The sequence below is a fragment of the Canis lupus genome, chromosome 30 (genome assembly GCF_011100685.1).
Source record: "Canis lupus familiaris isolate Mischka breed German Shepherd chromosome 30, alternate assembly UU_Cfam_GSD_1.0, whole genome shotgun sequence".
In the NCBI taxonomy this organism is placed as follows: domain Eukaryota; kingdom Metazoa; phylum Chordata; class Mammalia; order Carnivora; family Canidae; genus Canis; species Canis lupus.
Window position 1 is genome coordinate 19573352 of NC_049251.1, and position 20907 is coordinate 19594258.

Consider the following 20907-nt stretch of genomic DNA (forward strand, 5'->3'; position numbering starts at 1 on the left):
TGAAGAGATTGACATGCGAGCCAAGTTGCTTGCATGAGGCCAATCTTTGTTAGCAGGTCCTGGAAGCAAGCCCAGGCTTTAGAGCTCATTTTATCCATTACACTAAATTGTCACTCAGGTTGATAGATTACCTAGGAATTCTAAAACTCTCATGATTTTGTGCATATTGTGCAAAGAAAGATGGAGCCCTCATACTGGTTTACCGCTTATTAGCAATGTAATCTTGTGCGTCTACAAATCAGAGTTACAAATTCCTCATCAATAAAATGGGGAATAAAACCTCTTCTAGCTACCCTTGAAGTTGTGATAATCTAATGGGAAATGAATGTGGAAGGCCATCAAAGCTGTAAAGCGAGGTATAAATGTAAAGCAGAATTATATCGCACCATCATACACCAGCACATTAGTCATCATCATTACCACACGAAAGTCAAATGTAAAGAAAATAGCAATTATTTTGGTGAAGTATGACTCTAAACTATATTATAAACTATCCAGTCTGTTAATAACACCCAACATAAAACCACCACTGATTAATCAATAAAAATCATGCACTGGTTTCAGTAAAATGTACTCTCAAGCGCACTCCCCTGACTCACGTTCATTAATTACCTTGCTGTATTTGATAAGTTCCCAGCATCTGCCTGAAATGTGTTACTCTCATTCTTAAGTTATATAGCAAAACTTTTTTGAAAAATTCAAACTGTACATTCTCTACACTATGACATCAAAAGTTCAATTGAGCCACTCAGTTTTCAGTTTCCCTGACTCAACTTTTCAGAGTTTCGTAATTAATTATATTCCATTATTACTGATCATCAATTAGCTCAAAATGTTGCTGAGATGGTGAGTATGCTGAAGAAGGCAGAATTTAATGATAATTTGAGAGTAGTAGGACACTAAATTTCTTTCTTGTTAATAATTAAAGTAGATAACTTATGTTTTTATTTATAGCTTCCAGAAATATCCGGCTCATTCCTGTGCACTGCACTGTCAGCTAATCATCAGTTGGTCAAGATCTGACGTGGGCCATTGTGTTTTATTTTCCACACTCACCTTCAACCAAAGCCATTAAATGCAGCCCAACCAAAGATTAAAGCAGGTGAAGTGGTCACCATGTATTCCCTGGAACACATGCATAAACATATAAAGAATGAAAGAGGTATTCCAATTTACCTGTTTCAATTTCCCAGATGTAAGCGGAGTCATCTGCACATCCAACAATTAAAAAATTCTCAACTGGGTGCCATTTTATCATCCTCACAGGGAAAAGGTGTTTCCGGGCATGCAGGAGGCACCTCTTCCCCTCAAGGTGAAGGAGGGCCACGGAATGGTCACTGCACACACAGCAAATTACCTGATCACTTCTTAGCTGTTGGGGTGGGGGATGGGGACAAAACAAACAAACAAAAAAAAAAACCAACATCATTTGTAAGTAAATAATCAAATGCTTTCCTTAAAATTAAATGATTTTTTCTCCTAATAACGTAAAAATATTTTGTTTAAACACCATTACAAAATGACATTTCTGTTTTCTGCAGGACTTCTTCACATAATACTGTAAAGAGGAGTTTTAAACACCAAGTAGATTTTAAATTCAACAACTTATAAGGAAAGTCAAGAGGTGCAAGTGAAAAATGAGAATTCCAAGCCAAATCTACTTATAAGATAAATGAAGGACTTGACCATCACTCAGCAAATTCAGGCAGTGAGGCAGACATCGGAAATAATGCAGAATAAAATAAACCCCAGAACTAATTTGTTGCCACAAAAAGAAGCTATTTGTAGACACAAGCTTAGGCCCAAGGGTATCATGAGCTGATATTTTCCACTTAGAGCCTCAGAATGTGATTTGGTGCTGTTCCCAGAACTATTCAGATTCTAATCCAAACAGGAAACTCAGTGTAGACACAATCTAAAAGAGGTAAGCATTAGATAGTTCCAACCGAATGCACAGCTTCAAAGATACAAGGACCAAAAATAGGCTCACAGGACAAAGATTCTTGGGATACTTTTTAAAAAGTCAGCATGTGGTTACCTTGAACACAGCTTAGGACAAAGACTTCCATGCTGGGTGCTGTGAGGCTAATCTGGGAGGAGTTTACAGGGCAGGTCTGTGCTTCACCAAGAGGGCCCTGTGTCAGTCAGCCCAGAGTGGGGGGGTAGGTAGGATGGCTGAGGGGAGAAAGGGGAGTGGGTAGTGGCTCTTCCACTTCTTTGTTTCTTTTCTAACCACTTTGCTATGTGGATGTTCCTACTTTCACTAGGGCACCTAGCCAGAGTTTCAGCTGCTCTGTGTAAAGCATCAGTTGAGAATCTGATGCCTTGAGAATCTCCCTGTGCCCATTACTGACCTCTTTCTATGGGGTGCTGGGGAGCAAGTTATTTTTCCTAATTTGTTCTAAGGAAACTATAGAAATCCTGAGAGGGGAAAAATCACAAAATGGCAGATGTGCTATATGGGGAGCCTGGACCTGTGTAACAGGGCAGATCGCATTGCCTCCTCAGCACTACTTCTTAGAAACTGCACAACCCACAGCCTGTAGAATAGAGAGCTCAATGTACTTTAGGGAACTTGTACACAAATACAACCTGTGAACAGACATGTGACATGCAAACAAAGACCCTAGATCCAGAAGTGGACATAGACTAGAGATCCAAAATAGGCCAATCAGATTCTCTTTTCTATGCATTTGAAACTGAAAGCTAAAAGAGATCACGAGAAGAAGCAAGACAAAGGAGCAATCACAGAAAACAGAATCTTTTGGGGTAGGGGATTTGAAGAGTATAAAACCTTGATTTCTGAATTTAAGTTCATGTGGTACTGGGTCCTTGCTATAGAGTTCTGTATGTCTAAAATATTGCCTCTTATGCCCTTTCAATTAAATTCCTTGGCTTGGTTTGGAGTTAAATCATTTATGACTGAGGCAGAAGTAAAAGGGTCAGGATTTGACCACTGTCCTGGAGCTTTGAGGAAAAAAAAAAAAAATATATATATATATATATATATATTTTTTTTTTTAAAAGGAGGGAACTTCAGGAATAAAAGACATGTCAAAGTATCCCAAATCACTCTTTGGAAGTCTTTTTTAAGTCTCTTAACTTTGTTTCACTGATTTGTTTAATCATTTGTGTTACTGAAATATTTCTTTCATTATATCTTACTATGAAAATATAGTGTAAGTTTCCTCTGAATTTATTATGCAGCTGATTTTTTATGTTATTATTACAGAGAAATAAGTTTGACAAGTCAATCAACTGATTGACAAACTCAGAAAACTCAAAAATTGATCTTTCATATTTTAACAAAGATGTCAACTTTGTAGAAGCCAAATTTAAGTTTATATTACATGTGAAAATTATATCTGAAATATATAAGGTAGATGCTCAGAAATTTGTTAAAGCTGGTTATTTGCACAAGGTAGATGCTCAGAAATTTGTTAAAGCTAGTTATTTGTTAAAGAAATGAGAGAGAGTAAACAAAAATCTTTTTAAGGAAAAGAAAATATGGGCAGCCCAGGTGGCCCTATGGTTTGGGGCCACCTTCAGCTTGGGGTGTTATCCTGGAGACTGGGGATCGGTCCCACGTCAGGCTCCCTGCATGGAGCCTGCTTCTCTCCCTCTCCCTCTGCCTGTGTCTCTGCCTCTCTCTCTCTGTCATGAATAAATAAATAAAATCTTTAAAAAAAAGAAAAAGAAAATATAATTATCAATATTTTTACAACGGTAAATTATTCAAGGCAAAAGTTATTTTCTAATTTATAGATTCCTATATATTTGAATTGCTACCACATTGAGGATCAATTACTTTTATTAAAAAAATAACTTAAAAAATTAAAAAGAAAACTCCATTAAGACATAGAATTAAGGAGCAAAAGAAAAAAAGTAAGAGATTTAACTGGTTTTTGGAAAGCCAAGAATTGACAAAATCTTTGTTTTAGAATCAAATTATTTGTATAAGTTGTAATAATAATAAAAAGCATATAAAAATTTTAAGGGAATTCATGAAAATTATCCAGTGGGATAATTTCTATGGGAATACAGGTTAATTTTCCTTATGTTTTTTTTAAACATTCTGTAATGTTATGTAACTTTTAAATTTATGTTATGTTTTACTCTATCTTAACTTACTCTGAAGTTCTCTGGTGACATCAAAATACTTGTTACTGGACCAGCTTCCAAAAAGAATTTATGCAAAATTTCTTCAGTAAAGATATTCCATAAGATGACACATGAGTCCTGGTCCCCAGACACAAGCCAACTTTGGTCTAATTTCGAAGAGAGACCATGTGGGTAAAGTAATGAAGTAACACTATGGTGATGGCCTTTGAGAACTTTGTGAGGAAGGGAACCTGGAAAACAATCAACACCAAATAATGAAAAAAAATATTTTTGCTCAAGAAATAATGGTAACATTTTCTTTTATAAAAGAAAATACATATAATTAAAGCTAGACTGTTGGTTAAAAAAAAAGGAACAACCCTTGGACCATCTCAAAAGGCAAGTACCTACTTATAAGCTAGGTCATATTTTTGATGAAGCACTACAGCTGGTTGTTTGAAGTCTACTAATTCTTTAAGGATGCCAGCAAGTTAGCTAGCACCAATTTTAGTTTAGTTAGCAAGTTAACTGGCATCTTTTCTAGTGTTGCCAAACAGCAAAGGCTATTCTAAAAGAATAAACAATTCATACATTTTGCTTCTACAAAAGTTAATCTCAGAACTTCACTGATGTCCTTTCAGTAAGCATAACCAACTCTATTATAAAAGTCTCACAGAACAGTTTTGCCTTAGAAAATATTAGAGATTACTTAGTTTGACTTCTTTGTTTTATAGATAAAGTACCTGAGGCTCAGAGAAGTTAAGTGACTTGAATCCAAGTGTGAAAAAAGCATAGCTTTGAGCATAACCTTGCTATTACATGAATCCAGCTTTGGTTTCTAGGTACGTCACTTACTAGATGGGTCAACATGACAATACGTTTTTCCCCTGTAAGTCACAGGTATCGTATATGAAAAACTTGGGATAATAAGAGCACTACTTCATACAAGACTGTTGTGTGGGGTAAATTTGATAATGTCCTTCATTTCCTAGCACTGGCTCTTGGTAGAAATGTGGGTATTTCATATCATAGCTGTACTAAAACACTGGGCTACTGATTGCCCAGTTTCCACACTGCTTCTTACTTCATCATTAGCTAAAACTTAAAAAAAAATGGAAATGACCACAGACCTCAAACCTTCTTTACTCAAATTGAAAAAGGGTGCCAAAGAATCATTATTACTTCTATTAAAGAATCATTAGTTATTTCTATTCCATGATCCATGAGGCACATCCTCACTTTATATACCTTAGCAAACCAAGATGAATATGAATTCAAATGTTCATGTCAAACATAGGTTTCTGCTTGTTTTCTGGATAAGAAAAAATTGGCCTATATAAAAAGTGCTAAGATCTTAAGCTTTTTTTTTTTTTTTTTTTTTTTTATCTTAAGCTTTTTCATGAACTTTCAAGAGTAGCCGTTAAGCTGTGGAGCAGTATATTACCTCCTCTGTTCATTGCTATTCACTCTTCTATTTTAGGTAATCACTGGACATAAGATAGTAACATTTAGTAAGTAGCCAAAGTAAGCTAAGAACAGTTACAAGATGTGTCTTAAAAAGTGAGATTTGGGGGCATCTGGGTGGCTTAGTTGCTTAAGCATCTGCCTTTGGCTCAGGTGGTGATCTCATGGTCCTGGGGTCCAGCCCTGAGTCCAGCTCCCTGCTCAGCAGGGATTGTGCTTCTCCCTCTCCCTCTGTGCTCTCTCTCAAATAAAATAAATAAAATCTAAAACAACAACAACAACAACAACAACAACAACAAGCAAACAAGTAAGCATATAGTATTTTTTTTTTTGAAAAGTGAGATTTGGCTTTTACTCTTAAGGACTTTGTAGTCTAGTAGGATTTAAAATACATCTAAAATATTAGATGTATTTACATATCCCCAAGTCTCAATTGCTTCCTGTATATCTCTTCATTTACATAAGACAACTTATTGCCCAACAGTATTTATTTAATAGGTATTCACCACTGCAATGCACAAAAATGTATAAGAACATATTTACCTTTCATTAACAACAACAAAAAAATTAAAACAGAAAGATACCATTTTCTCCTGATTGGCAAATACTAGGAAGTTTAATAGCACACAAAGTTTCATCAAATGCAGGAATAAGGCATTTTCATAGGCTGTTAGTGGACACGCATGTACACAGATATATGTTCTTTGGAGAACATTTTTAGACATATTTGCAAAATTAAAAATACTCATAAGTGTCAATCCAGTAATTCTACTACTAAGAATCAATACTATATGTGCAAAGATAGCTAATTCAGCATTGCCTTTATTAGCCAAAGTCTAGAAAAACTGAAACACCCATTAACAGGCGATTTTTAAAAATTAAAATTTGATTATCATTAGCCATTTAAATCAAACTCATAAAGAATGTATTCCAAGGTATTTTATTAATATATGCCTCAGGATATTTCAGAAAGGTGTATATACTATGCTTCTATTTGTATATTATTAGAAGAATGCATATTATTATGTTGGTATGTACTTGCATATGCATAGGAAATTTTGAGAAAGGTATAAAGAAGCTTATTAGCAGTTGCCTTTGTTGAAGGGAGCTGAAAGATCAAGGAAGAAGAGGAATATCTTTCTCATTGTATAGCCTTCCACTTGACTTAAAAAAAAAACAGATGCCATGTTTTCCTTTAATATTAAAATATGTACACATTAATTAGCAAATGTCAGCAAATTTTTTAAGCTTCGGAAATCTTCTTAGTACAGCTTATTAAAGTTGAAGTTTAAGTAAATTAAATAAATAGGGTTAAATAAAATTCAATGACCTTTTAATAAAGAACCGCCTTCTAGAAGTTCTGCTTTGGCAGCATTCAAAGCCTGTGTAATGAAAATTGTCCCATCTTCACAGCCACATATTAGTTTGTCAAGACTCGGAACATACTCTGATGAAGTGACTCCCACTGTTCCAGCTCCAGAGACATGGTCAATAATACTTTGTGACATGGTATGATGCTTATCAAAATTATCTTGAAGGGTCCAGGTGGCAGTTATTGGTATTTCTAAAAGGAAAACATACCCAAAAGAGAAAATTTGGTTTATAAATTCATCATAGATAAGGAAACCGTTATCAAGGCACAGTCCATTGGGGTACCTAGAGGCTCTTTTGCCATCCTGACAGTAGCTATCAGCAGAAAAGTTCTCCTGCCATCTATTGTCTTTATTCCAAATTCTATTTCATTGGTATTGCCTTCAAGGAGCCTCAGAAGAATAAGCATTCATTTAGATTTAGGTCAACTGAAAAGAACTGAGAAACTCTTTTAGAGATGTAAGGTGGTGGCCCAATCCCATGAGTTCTCTATTTGTCTCAGCAATGTTAAGAAGGAAAATTGGGGGATGCCCGGGTGGCTCAGTGGTTGAGCATCTGCCTTTGGCTCAGGGCATGATCCTGGGCTCCTGGGATGGAGTCCCACATTGGGCTCCCCCCAGGAAACCTATTTCTCCTTCTGCCTATGTCTCTGCCTCTCTCTCTGTGTCTCTCATGAATAAATAAATAAAATTTAATTTTTTTTTGTTAAAGCAAAGAAGGAAAAGCAAAGAAGGAAAATTGGACGTCTTTTAGTTATGTGAAAAAAATGGAAGAAATGTATCCTTTAAATATCAAGGGTATGAATATCTCAAAATCATACTAGGCCCCAGGGCAATTATCTATGAATATCAAGAACATTGGTTATCATTTTACATAGCTTCCACCCAACTTTTTGAACTGGGCCTCAAGTAGGCTCAGGAAAGGGTGAGAAGCTTGGATTCAAGAGCAAAGAGGGCAAGTCAAAGACAACCTACCTCACCCAGAAAGAGATCCCTGGTCTTCTTGCAGTACACATACCACAGTGACTATGCAAACCTAGAGCCCAAACCTTAGACAAGCATCAAGCATGTTGTAGATGTCTATGGTTCTAATTATAATGAAGGTTAGTTAGATGTTTACTTAATTCTGCTGGCAGTGGAACATACTTGAGAAACCCTAGGGTCACCATTATGTGGCTCCAACAGGGGCACGGTAAATATTTTAACTTAAAATTGAACTTGAAAGAAACTTTCCCATACACTGTAACATGTTCTAAATCTATTTTTTGACCCATGTCTTATTAACATAGGACTGTTATGAACCATTTTGAAAACATTTGGGACAAAGACACTGAAAGTTATACAAGTGAATTTATTAAATAGTGGAAACTTGCACTTAGAAATTCAAGTATTGCTATGTCCCAGTCAATGATTCACAGAAATGACTTAATGACTTGAGAAAAAGGGGAAAAAAGAGAAAGACAGTCTTCCTCAATTTGGAATACATGATCTCAGAAGTTTGAAGGTTCTCCACAATAATGTTTACTTTAATGATTTCAGTTTTATATTCTAAAAAAACTAAAGTAAGCAAATGCTAAATGTTTTAGTGGCCAAGTTTGTATCTGTGCCTGTAGTTCCAAGCAGCTGTAATAATACCAATAAAGAAATTTATTGAAAAGTTACAGGATACAGGTGCAACAAATTAAAAACCATGAGTCTGGTGTATCAGCCTATCCTACATTTATATGGCAAGCATTTGTTTTATTTCAATAAAACACCATTCCTGTTACATTGATGTTAATTTGAATTATGTTGGTTGTATTATTGTACAAGATCTATAAACATCATGTTTGGGGAGCCTGGGTGGCTCAGTTGGTTAGGCATCCAACTCTTGATTTGCTTAGTCAGTTAAGTGTCTGACTCTTGATTTTGGCTCAGGTCATGGTCTCAGAGTCATAAGATCAAATGCTACATCAGGCTCAGCACTGGGTGTGGAACCTGTTTGGCATTCTCTCTCTCTTTCTCCCCCAGCTCCTTCCCATTCCCTCTCTCCCAAAACAAAAATAAAAACATAAACAAAACATGTTTAGTATCTGCCTGCATGTTGGCATATAATGCATAGTGGTACACAAGAAAATTTGTCTTATCTGTAGCCTCATGTGACTCAAATGAGAAAAACACTGATTAATTATAAACTCGGTTTTCAGAAGACATGTGATTAAAAATAGATTAGAAATTGTCTTACCTCTAGGAGAACCATCAAACTTGGATACAGGAACATCAGGGATATGCCACAAAGTAATTCTTCCTGAAACTTCTCCAGAGAAAAGTACCTTATAAAAAGGCTCTTTCCGTTCATTCATGTAGCCCATAACAAAGGAAAGGCTCTGGTCCAAAACAAAAAGTTAGCTTTTATGTAGGAAAAAAATCTAAGTATTAAATGACAACCACTGCTTTAAAATAGAGGAACAAGACTTCATAGATGAAACTATTTCCATTTGTTTCCTGCTCTTTCAAAAATTCTAAGTAACTCAAGTGAAATAATCTCTTACTCAAGACAAAAGGTTTTATAAAATAGAAGCAAAGATATCAGCTAGACTTCAGAGAATTAATAAGAATATTTAACATGTATGTATAACTCATATTGTTAGGGGCTTTCCATCCATTCAGCTAAATAATCCTCACAATAATTCTGTGAAATTGGTACTCTCATTGTCTCCAGTTTATAGATGAATAAACTGAGAGTGAGGATGATTTAAGCAAAGTGATATAGACAGCAACGTGCTTTGGAGTCCAATAATTCTGACTCAGGAGTCCATGTCTTCATGACTATGCTCTACTGCCCACTAAAGAGGCCACTTGGGTTCCAATTGTCAATTAAAATAGCAACAACTAATATTCATTTGATAATTTTGTGTTATTAAGATTCTTTCTACTTTCCGTTGACTATTTTTCAGATTTAATGTACTTGATTTTAACTATTCCAAGGGGCCACAAATAAAACTGAGTCTGTAACATACAAACAAATAAGTAAACAAAGAAACAAATATATATTATATTAATATAGATAAATATATAGTTATAGTTTATATTACTATATATCATATATTTTGCTGAGGCAGAGTATGAATATAGGGCACCAGAGTTCTGAAAGATATGCTTTTATTAATGAATGAGTCTAGAATCTCTCTAGTACCTCATTGCAGTGTAGATGTTCTTTGGGCAGACTTGCATATTGAGATTCTGCACCAGGGATCAAAATGATTAAGTGATTATAAAAACAAAAACAGACACTTCTTTTGATGTGCAAATAAAAGGCACCCTGGATAGAAAGCCAACTGCTGGGGCCATAATTAAAGAAATCTAAGAAAGTGATAGTTCCTACTCAGAATATAAGCTTGAAGGGTCAGGATTTTAATGTATTATTGGAAAAATTCTATAATATATCTGTAGAAATATTAAAGGCCAAAACACTGCTATATTTAATCCTTACAGCAAAACTACGAAGTAAGCAAACATTGTTATTATTTTTATTGTGGAGATAAGAAAACTAAGACAGGAAGAGAAAAAGAAAGGAATCCAAGACTATGCAAGCAAGATGTGTAATCCTCTATCAGCTCCCAAAATGAGAGTCTTGCAGGAGAGAAAACTTTCTATGAAGTCAGTTCTCTGAATAAATCTTTTTGTTTGTTTGTTTTTGCTTTCAGAAGAGACTTGGGAGTCTTACACTTCTCAAGCCCTCACTTTTGTAGATTTTACAAATAGCGTTGATAAAATTTGGGTAAATTGGCATCTCAAACTCTCTTGACCTTGAGGAAATTTAGCACGGACTAGTCCAATCCCCCTGATTTTGATATGGGAACAAAGCTCCAGAGAGTCTGGGCAGTTATTCAAGCTGGTGGCAGACAGCGTGTCTCTGCCCTCCCAGCTTTGGACACTGTCCCTGCAGCTCCCACTCCCTGTGCTGCTGTCAATCCCCCTGCCCTCAACTTCCCACCACCATTCCTCACTTGCTCACACCCACTCCTTGTCACCTCTACCTTCATCCCAGTGGTTCCCTCTCCAGTTCTGCTCTTCACCTGAAACCTCCTCAGAACTCCTTACCATATGAATTCTGATTTTTCATCACAGTACTCAACACGCATCATGAGGAGCACCCATCCTCCAAGAAGTAATATCTCCAAGAGGTAATAAAATAGTCTTTAAGAGTGAATTCTCTTGGGTTAACTGCCGGATTCAAATCCTGGTTTAGCACATAGTAACTCTATTAAAAGAGCCAATTACTTGATTTGGACAATTTACTTAACCTCTCTGTGTCTCATTTTCCCTAACTGTGAAAGAAGGCCAATAAAAGCACCTACTATATGGGATTGCTGTCAGGATTAATGAGTTGATAAAGGTGAGGTGCTTAGAATGATGCCTTGCATTTAGTATGTACTCTGTGAATGTTAACCATTCTTATTATCCGCTTTTCAGGACAACTGGGAAACTTGCTCCAAAGTCCCATTGCCAGACGCTGGCCAAAATGCCTAGGTTCAAATCCTAGGAATTAATCTCTGAACATCAATTTCAATTCAAAGTGAGGCCAATATAAATGAAGGTATGTGTATGTTTGACTTGGAAAAAAAGTTACATACCATCATCATCACTGTTATTACCCTTAGTTCATGCACCCAAACTCCTTGTCTACAATCCTCAGGTTATTTCTATCTCCGCTACTCCTACCTCGGCACTGCAGGGTTACTCCATTGTTAAGACCCTGATACCCTAGTACCTCATCTCAACAACCAGGACTCTTGACTAGTCCTCAGTGATCACTAATTGTGATTTGAAGCTAGGGAGACTCATGAGCTACTGAAAGGAAGGGGGAGGCTCATCTTGCTACTACAATTCCATCTGCAGATATGTTCCTAGCATCACAAATGGTATCTCTGGGAATATGTTACTGTCAAAAATTGAGATTTAATTCCATAGTGTCATTCCAAAAGAAGAGTCTAGTTAATACTACATATTTATAGAACCCCCTTTTTAAACTCATTGTACCTATGAAACTCATCTCTCCACCCCACCAAAATGTTACATTCTAACTGCAGGAGACTCTAAGAAGTCTTATATTTGGTGAATACCGGTGATGTTTTGAATAAGGAGAATCATGTCAGACTTAAATTTTGTGGCTGGACAAAGAACAAGCAAGGGCATAAGGATGAGCAGACCAGCTTCTTTAAGATTCTGATTATTCTAGTCATATTTCACTGGCTTCCAAATACTTCCCACTTTTAAGATAAAGAAGTAACTGTGGTTGTCTAAACAAGAATTGTGGATAGATTATGCATAAATCTATGTCTTTACATTTTGAGGATCAAAATAAGATGGTTTTCCCTAAGATTAGTATTTTTTAAAAAGATTTTATTTATTTAATTCAGGAGAGACACAGAGAAAGATGCAGAGACATAGGCAGAGGAACTCACTGCGAGGAGCCCAATGCAGAACTCAATCTGGAAATCCCAGGATCATGCCCTGAGCTGAAAGCAGATGCTCAACCGCTGAGCCACCCAGGAGTCCCAAGATTAGTATTTTTTAAGTTAATTTGTAATGATGTGCTTTTTCCACATAGTTTTATATAGCATTGATATTTTTGGTCGACTGGAAGCTCTTAAAGGACACTATTTATATTTTAGCTTTTAGGGAAAACTGCTTTTATAAGAAATGTGTTCTGGAGCTTAAAGAAAGAATGGGCAAGCAGGTCCTTTAAAAAATAACTAAAAATGATTTTCTGAGTAAGTCACAACACTGCTTTTATGACCAACAGCAAAACAAGACTTGATTGCCACCCACAAATTATTTTAGAAATAGTGTCTGATGCCACAATTTTAAAGTTTACATAGGCCCTGGTGGCACTTAGAGTTCTAATTTCTGGCTAGAAGCTTCTTAATCAAGTTTTTGCAATAAAACCTTGCAGATAGGTGAAAGGGACAATCACAGAACTATAGAATCTTCAACAGCTCTGCTACCTAATTAAGCAAACCATCATTCTGTAAAAATAGCATGCTACCTTGGATGACACATCAGTATTCCAAAGCTTCTCCATTAAAATGATAACCAAGTCCATAGGTTAGTAGCAACAACAACAACAACAAAAACCCCACTTTGGTTAGCACTACTAAAATAAAATAGTTTTTCATGTTCAGGCTTCATAGAATATCAAATATATAATTCAGTCAAGAATTATATCAACTCTGCCAGGAATCACAATTATATTTGCCTCAGCAAGGAAATTTTTTAGAATAGCTAAATAGAAGCAAAAATGATAATACTGAGTTTTAAAAAGCGGATATAAACTATTTGATAAAGTTTAAAAATCAGAGTAGACACATCAAAATGATAATGACTTTGTATTGAACTATTTATCCAAAGGGTCAGTGAAAAAATGTGTGTGTGTGAAGAGAGAGCGAGGATAAACATGGCAAATATTGACTACTGGTGAATTTAGGTAGAGGGTAGATGAGTGATCATTGTACTATTCTTGAAACTTTTTAAATATTTGAAAATTTCCTGATTAAAATAAGTAGATACATAAAAATACCCCTTGTGAATATTTATGGTGGCAAAATTAAGAATTTAAGTTCCTCCTTTTTTAACTTTGATAATTTTTCTATAATCAATATATATTGTTAATCAGACTTTAAGAAAATATATTTTTCAAAGGCAAAGTTTTCTCTTCAGTACCCATTAACAATTAGATTTGATTTTCTTGTTGATAACTTGATGTGATTCTTCAATCTTTTCAAGTCTGACTCTGTTACAGACAAAGCAACACTTATCTAAGACGTGGAGTGAAACAGTTTTGAGGCAGTCACTCTGTCCTTGCATTACCTTATTTTCCTGCACAGAAGTAGAGCACAGTAAATGAGGATAAATGGTCTCTTTAAGCACTCTTCCATCAGCAGGGTATATGCTTTTTGAAAGCCCACTGCATGGCGAAAAATAAAAAGCAGAGTTAGAACTTTGGTGTTCTTTATTCGTTTTTTTTTCCTCCTCCCACTTTCAAAAGCCGGATGGTACCATTCAAGTTTCTAAACTCTAGTTAGAAATTGTTGAGTTAATAATTACAAGTGACTTTTTGAAAACCCAGCACCAGCTGTACAAGTTATACATGGTTAATCTCATTCCTTCATCCCCTGCTGTTTTATACAAAGGCTGAAGCCTACCAAGCCCAGAGTAAATCTTCTAGTGCCAAAGTTGTTTTGTTCTGGTTTTTGATCATGGGCAGCATGCAGGGATTTTTCCATAATAAACCTCCCAAAGTTCATTTTCTACCTGAATGTTTTGTATGCCGCTCTCATCTGAGCCCACCTGTTCAGCAGCTGATAGATGTAACTGTGACCATCTTCGGTCCAGATGATGATTCTGTGAGCAGCAAGCACCTCTCCACCAGCAAAAAACTGCCCACTTCTACTAACTTCAGTCCGGAGAAGGGAAAAGTCACAATAATCATAAATCTAAAATACAAAATTAATGGCACACATTAACAAAAGCTTCTAATCTAATCTGCCAATGAGATGAAAGATAAATTATGCTTATCAAGACCATTTAGATGGCAGTGTTAATGCAACAATATATTAAATATTAATAACAAGACCCACTGTACTTGGTACCAAGATGACATTTTACTGGTACTTATTTTTTCATATTTATATTAAGGTAAGTATCAGTGAATAAGCTCTGTACCATTCAAGAATGGTATCATCAAATGATATAATAACCTAGTTTTTCTTTCTTATTAGAGATACCAGTAAGTGTATTCACAAGAAAGGAATTTCCTTAAAAATGAATGTAGTGAAAAAGTCTAAAATGTAGTGAAAAAAAGTCTAAAAATAAATCAATGTATGTAGATAAAAGTATTAGTTTTCAATTCTAAAGAGTAGGCATCAAATTTTAAAAATAATCTAAAGATAAATGCTCATTACCATAATAGTTTGGTTTAATAAAATTAGGATATATTTTAGATACATAATCTCCTGAGAAGCAAAACAGCTGAGTGCAGGGAGAGGAAAATTGATAAAAGAGGGGCATAAAAGACAAATCATTCCATGTTTGATAATATTACAGAATTTATATCATATTTAAATCACATTCCATAATTATTGCATTGAGCAAGAAAAAATTACATTTGTATATCGCTAGTATTTATTTTGTTTTATAATACCTTCCAACATTTAGAAAATACCACCAATAAAAGTCGCTCTGTGTATGTGCAAAATCGTATTGTCCGGCAGTTCACGGAGTCGAGAAATTTGGATTCCTTTTCATAGACATCTTGCTTTTCCTTCAAAAGGAATGAGTACATTTTAATACTAGTACTAGGTAATTTATGCATGACTGTATGAGAAGACTTGGTCCATTGTACACTGAAGCAGATCACACCACTTGGTGGATCACATAAAATACCCCAATTTCCTTTGGAATTTACTGAACTAAGAAGTTACTTTGTAAAGGAAACCATGAACAGGATTCCTTATATAATTATTCAACAAACATTCTATGGGAATGTTTGGATGTGTTGGATGCTGAGAATGTAAAGATATGAATAAGTGTCTAATTTTCAGACATGGCAGAAAGATAAAATAAAAAACTGAAGTATTTAAAAGAAAACCCTTCAGTACTTTAATTGCTAAAATAGAAAAATGAATACAATGCTTTGAAAAAAACAAAAGTAGCCAACATAGTACAGCTAGAATACTATATTTGCAATAAGTTTCTGATAATGCTGGTGTTTGTTTCTTGGCCTCATCATGTCAACACAATTCCTAGGCTTCCCCAACTAAGAAATTCCAAAGGAGAGCTCGGAGCATGGGGCAGTTGAAACAATTATATCATCAGCGTACTATGACTGTTCTCTCATCCACTTCCTCAATTTGTGGTATGACGCTGGGAGCAGGTAAATAAATTGGACTCCCAGCACATGTGACCCTCAGCTGTTCATAGTCATCTCCCTGCCACAATTCCCTGTCACATTCAGAAGAAAGAGGTCTTTCTCCCTGCTGTAAGGGTCAGAAAGATATTCTTCTATGCCAGATTTCTTTCTTTCTTTAAAAATGTAAGTAATGTATGTGCATGTGTGTATGTGTGTGTGTATAGATAAAAACATTTGTAAATGTCCTTTGAACAGGCTGAAAGATGTAATCTACCCAAACCCACCCCTTGGTGGAATGATGGGGGAAGTACATGGAGGTATGATTTATACACTTTAACATTATTTGAACTCTTTTTTTTTTCAGATTTTATTTATTTATTTGAGAGAGAGAGTGAGAGCATAAGCGGGGGTGGGGGGGAGGCACAAAGGGAGAGGGAGAGAGAGAAGCAGACTCCCCGCTGAGTGTGCAGAGCCCTTACAGAGGGTTCAATCTGAGGACCCTGAGATCATGACCTGAGCTGAAGGCAGATGCTTAACCAACTGAGCCTCAACATTATTTGAACTCTTAACAATGAGTGGATAACATCCTTATAATTTAAAAAATTCAATAAATAATGCTTGACATTAGAGAATAAAAGAGTTTCATAAGCCAACCTGAATGCTGTTGATAGATGAAGAGAGATCCCATACTTTGAGTTCGCCAGCTACCGATACCACCAAGAGAGAATCTTCTGTAAAAACAATAAAGGTCACATATAAGTTGACTCCCCTTATAACTATTGCTGTAAAGATCATAGTACAGTCATTTAAGGATTATACAGGGTTACACAGGTGGAAAATATTCAGCCTCAGTTTTTTTTTCCTCATAAAACATAAACATTTTAGATCATGTTTTAAATTTAAAATTTCAAAGTGAACTCCATTTAATAGAAGGGCACCATAAGAGCAGAACCACATTGAAAATCATTATGTTGTCAATATTAAACCTCCCAATTCGGAAACAAGTAAGGAGCCAGCTTTCTCTTATTACAGAATCTGAATTCTCTTCACTACTATATCTAGAAGATACAGCAAAGTAAAAGTTCCAAAAGTCTTGCCAATCCACAAGAAATGCCTGCTTGTCACTCTTGAAATGTACCAATGAGCTGGGTCGTGGAAATAGTCTCCTCTTTTCATTTCATCTTGACCTCTTGCTGACTTTCTAATGACTTGCACTACTGGCATGGGTGTTCTCAGTTTTTTGATCTGGCTTAGAGAACCATCCCCACCAACAGGTAAACATAAAGATGTATTCTGAACTCTTGCCTGTTTAACAAATAGTTCAAAAGTACTATTTTTATATGCACTCTCTTAGTGTTATACAATACCCAACTATTACCTTGAATTCTCATGGAGTGAACAATGCACATGCAGTTGATCCAATCAGGGGACTGAGACGATAAAAAAGTGTGAATAACAGCCAAACTTTTGGCATCAATGATAAGAACATCTTGATATTCTCCACAACACAAAAGCCAGCCTTCCCCTGTCATCCGGAATGAGCAGTGGTAATACTACGAACATGGAATTCAAAGCAAAAAGTTAATTATCACTAGCAATAACATAATTTGGGTTATGGTGAAGACTCCTCTGGATTTTAGTCTTAGCATCTATTCAGTTAAGGTATTTAGTTGCTACTGAATAGCAAGTAAAATTTCTTTTAGTTCAATTATTCCATACTTCCGAAGTACTGATTTAGGAATTTAGTCTTATTTGTAATTCCCATATTTCTGGAGGAAGGGGGATTTTTTAGCTAGAAAGAATCTTATTCTAAATCATAGAAAGCTCACAATTGTTTTATTTCTAGAATGCTATGTAGAATTAAAAAACAATAACAAATCAGGTTCCTTTTCCTAGCAACATTACTACACATTGAGAAGAAATAAAAGTAATTTGAAGAATTTGTGTGGAATACTTGTGCCAAAGAAGTTTTGAGAACAGCTTTATTAAAGATTGAGTAATATATAGCATCCTTGACAAATTCTCTCACTTGTGCATGTTTTGGTCCCAGAAATGAGTTTGCAAATATTGTAGTGCAAGTCATCAATGCTGAAAACAAAAAGTAAAATATAAAAAACACTGTGAGTACCATTGGTATAATGCAACTGCCTTGTCTGCATGCTTGGAGTCCATGTACCAAAAGTCAAAATCTATTTTAAATATTGGGAAATGTTTATTAAGGTATGGCTATACCTTTGGTTATCTTCTCATAAATAAGAAATTCAGAAATTAAGAATCTATTCATCTGGAGATGCCTGGGAGGCTCAGTGGTTTAGCGCCTACCTTTGGCCCAGGACGTGATCCTGGAGTCCCAGGATCAAGTCCCATTTCAGGCTCCCTGCATGGAGCCTGCTTCTTCCTCTGCCTGTGTCTCTCATAAATAAATAAATAAAATCTTTTAAAAGATTGAAAAATTAGAAAATTAAAAAAAAATCTCTCCACTCAAAAAAGGTTAAAATTGAAGACAAAAAAAAACGCTTTTTTGCTTTATAAAATAGTATGTCATTAAAACTGAATCTTTCCATATGTCTGTGTGTGTGCAGTGAGCATAACCAAGAAAAAATGAAAAATTGTCTTTCATATTTATCTATGTTTTAAAAGATGCAGAAATAAAGAATCAAAAAAAAAAAAGCTTGAATAATAACTTTTGGGAAAGAAAAATGCCAAAATAACAAATAGTAACTAACACTTTCTGCTCCAGGGACAAAATAAAAACCAAAGAAAAGAATATCCTCCAAAGACATTTCTTTAAATGTGTGCTTAGGAAACACTCTAAAGGAGTTACAGAATTCAGAAATGTTTAAATGGAAGTGAATGTACTTACACAGATTGCAGTGTGCCTGTAAGCAAGTGTGGCCTTCTCCACGCACTGTCCATTGGTGACATTCCAAACACACATCTCCCTAGCAGAGATAACTTTGGATTATTCTCTGTCATTTCTACTCAATTGGCTGAAATAATTTTTGTGTCACCAAGTTTTTCTTTAGTACTGCACTTAAATGCAACCTGATCGTTTATGTGGCTTTTTGTTACAGATTACTGAGCAAGAAAATGTTGTGGTCATTAGCAGCGATGACATACTGTATCTGTGTCTTTTTGTTTGGGTAATTACACCCTGCCGCCAGCCTACAAACCTTACGTTATCCCAACCTGACCTAAAACAAATTGTGTGGATACAGCTATCACAGTCTGTTAGAGTGACAGTACTACAATCTTTCCATGGAAACGGCATCCTCTTGAAAGTGGTTTATTTCACTGAACTTAAACTACATATTCTGAAAAGCATAATGTATCAAGGGCTGCATCTTCTGGAGCTGAGGTATCATTTTTATGAGAATAAACAGTGCCACCAAGAGGCTACATTTGGTTTATCGTTGATAAGGTTTATTCCTTCACTTATCTTGAAATGCTGAAATCAGACGTTTAGAAAATTGTCATTGTTTAGGAAACTCTGACTTGCTTTCCTATATGTCACAAGGATGTACATAATATTATGAAATGTATCATCCAGCAGGTGGCAACTTAAATCTATATGATTTCACTTCACAAAAACCAGAATGGCTGATTCAGAAGTGTTTGGTAAAACCCTTCAGTTTTGACACTTTTAACACATAAGCAAAACTTTACATGAAAGAATAAATGAAAGCTTTATTGGTTTTAAGGGAGAAACTGATATTTAAGAAGCAAAAGATATGAATTAATAATAGTAAATGCTAGATGCATTTGTGTTTGTCAGAGTTTTTTGTTTTTCTGACCAAACACTGGAAATCAATCTTTAAGTCAGTAGTTTTCAACCTGGGGCGATTTTGCCCCCCAAAGGACATTTGACAATGATAAGAGGTATTTTTGGTTGTCACAACTAGGAACACACTACTGGCATCTAGTGGGGAAACACCAGGAATGCTGCTAAATATCCTACAGTGCACAGGATGGTCCCTCAACAAAGAATTCTCCAGCGCTCCAAAATCTCATTAGTACTGAGATTGAGAAAACATGCTCTAGATATAGAAATAAAATATTCATGAATCTTTTCTCTGTTTATATCCTACCTTATTCCAAAAAGTATCTGAGGAAATATGAAAACTCATGCAACTTAATAAAACAAGGTGAAAGTGGTGTGTGGTGTGTGGTGTGTGTATGTGTGTGTGTGTGTGTGTGTGTGTGTGTGTATGAAAAATAAGACTGGGAAAGAGGTAAAAATTGAAATGATATTTATCAAAGTAAAAAAAGTATCAAAGGTAAAAAAAAATAGAACCTTCAGTTGCTATTAATATGAAATTTCAGCCTCAAAGGAATTGGAGTTTATTAGCATGGTTCTCAACTCTGTGCATCACCTGTGCATATTTCAAAAATTGTCCATAGAGATTCTAATTCAGTGGCTCTATGTTGGGGTCCTGGCATACTGGTTTTGCAAAGCTCCTAGTTAGTCTGTTTCTGGACAAGTCTATGGCTAAACCAGTGTTTCTAAACTGGCTATACATGGGAATTATCAGGGAACTTTTTTAAAATACTGATGTCTGGGACCCAACCCAGACATCAAGCCATACTAATTAAATCACATTTTCCAAGGTTGCAGCCTTAGCATCAGTTAAAGCTCTCTTGGTGATACTGTTTCTAAACTCTCTTGGATTCTAATGCTTTCCCTATTTGTTCTCTTATCATCTTATTTTCTATCTTAAAGTAAAAAAAAAAAAAAGAAATACAAAAGTACCACAAAGCAAAAATTGACTCTTTGCCTATTAATTCTTTTTAAGAAAAGAAAACAAATGTGTTGTGTATCAAAAATGGCACTGACATTTTAGCTGGAACTGTAAAAGTTACCTACTTAAAGGGAACATAGGAAAATATACTGTTAAAATTTATTTTATTCTTTTCCTTTTCAAATGCTGTTCCCAACATTTCTACAGACATTAAATCACCATTAATTATAAAAAAGTTTAACAATTTCCAAGAATTTTAAATTTCTGTTTATTTTAATGAATAGTAGAAGAAAATATGTAGAATTGTTAAATTGTTACATTCCCACTAAATTCCTTGAGA

General features: G+C 35.3%; 1 protein-coding gene and 1 long non-coding RNA gene across 5 annotated transcripts in view; one reads left to right on the top strand and one right to left on the bottom strand.

Moving 5' to 3' along the window:
* The window catches only part of WDR72 (WD repeat domain 72), a 220893-nt gene that overhangs the window by 162701 nt on the left and 37285 nt on the right, over positions 1 to 20907 (bottom strand). For all 4 annotated transcript variants that reach the window (XM_038580460.1, XM_038580459.1, XM_038580462.1 and 1 more), the window contains 10 exons: positions 18692 to 18770; positions 17207 to 17381; positions 16483 to 16559; positions 15121 to 15240; positions 14268 to 14413; positions 13788 to 13884; positions 9160 to 9301; positions 6896 to 7129; positions 4132 to 4352; positions 1177 to 1372 (listed from right to left, as the gene is read on the bottom strand). In XM_038580460.1, coding sequence (XP_038436388.1) covers positions 1177 to 1372; positions 4132 to 4352; positions 6896 to 7129; positions 9160 to 9301; positions 13788 to 13884; positions 14268 to 14413; positions 15121 to 15240; positions 16483 to 16559; positions 17207 to 17381; positions 18692 to 18770 — 1487 coding nt within the window. The remainder of the gene's footprint in view (positions 1 to 1176; positions 1373 to 4131; positions 4353 to 6895; positions 7130 to 9159; positions 9302 to 13787; positions 13885 to 14267; positions 14414 to 15120; positions 15241 to 16482; positions 16560 to 17206; positions 17382 to 18691; positions 18771 to 20907) is intronic.
* LOC119866895 lies at positions 10934 to 19306 on the top strand. The gene is made up of 3 exons (XR_005381683.1): positions 10934 to 11101; positions 11391 to 11514; positions 18903 to 19306. It is a non-coding gene; the product is annotated as an uncharacterized LOC119866895 (long non-coding RNA).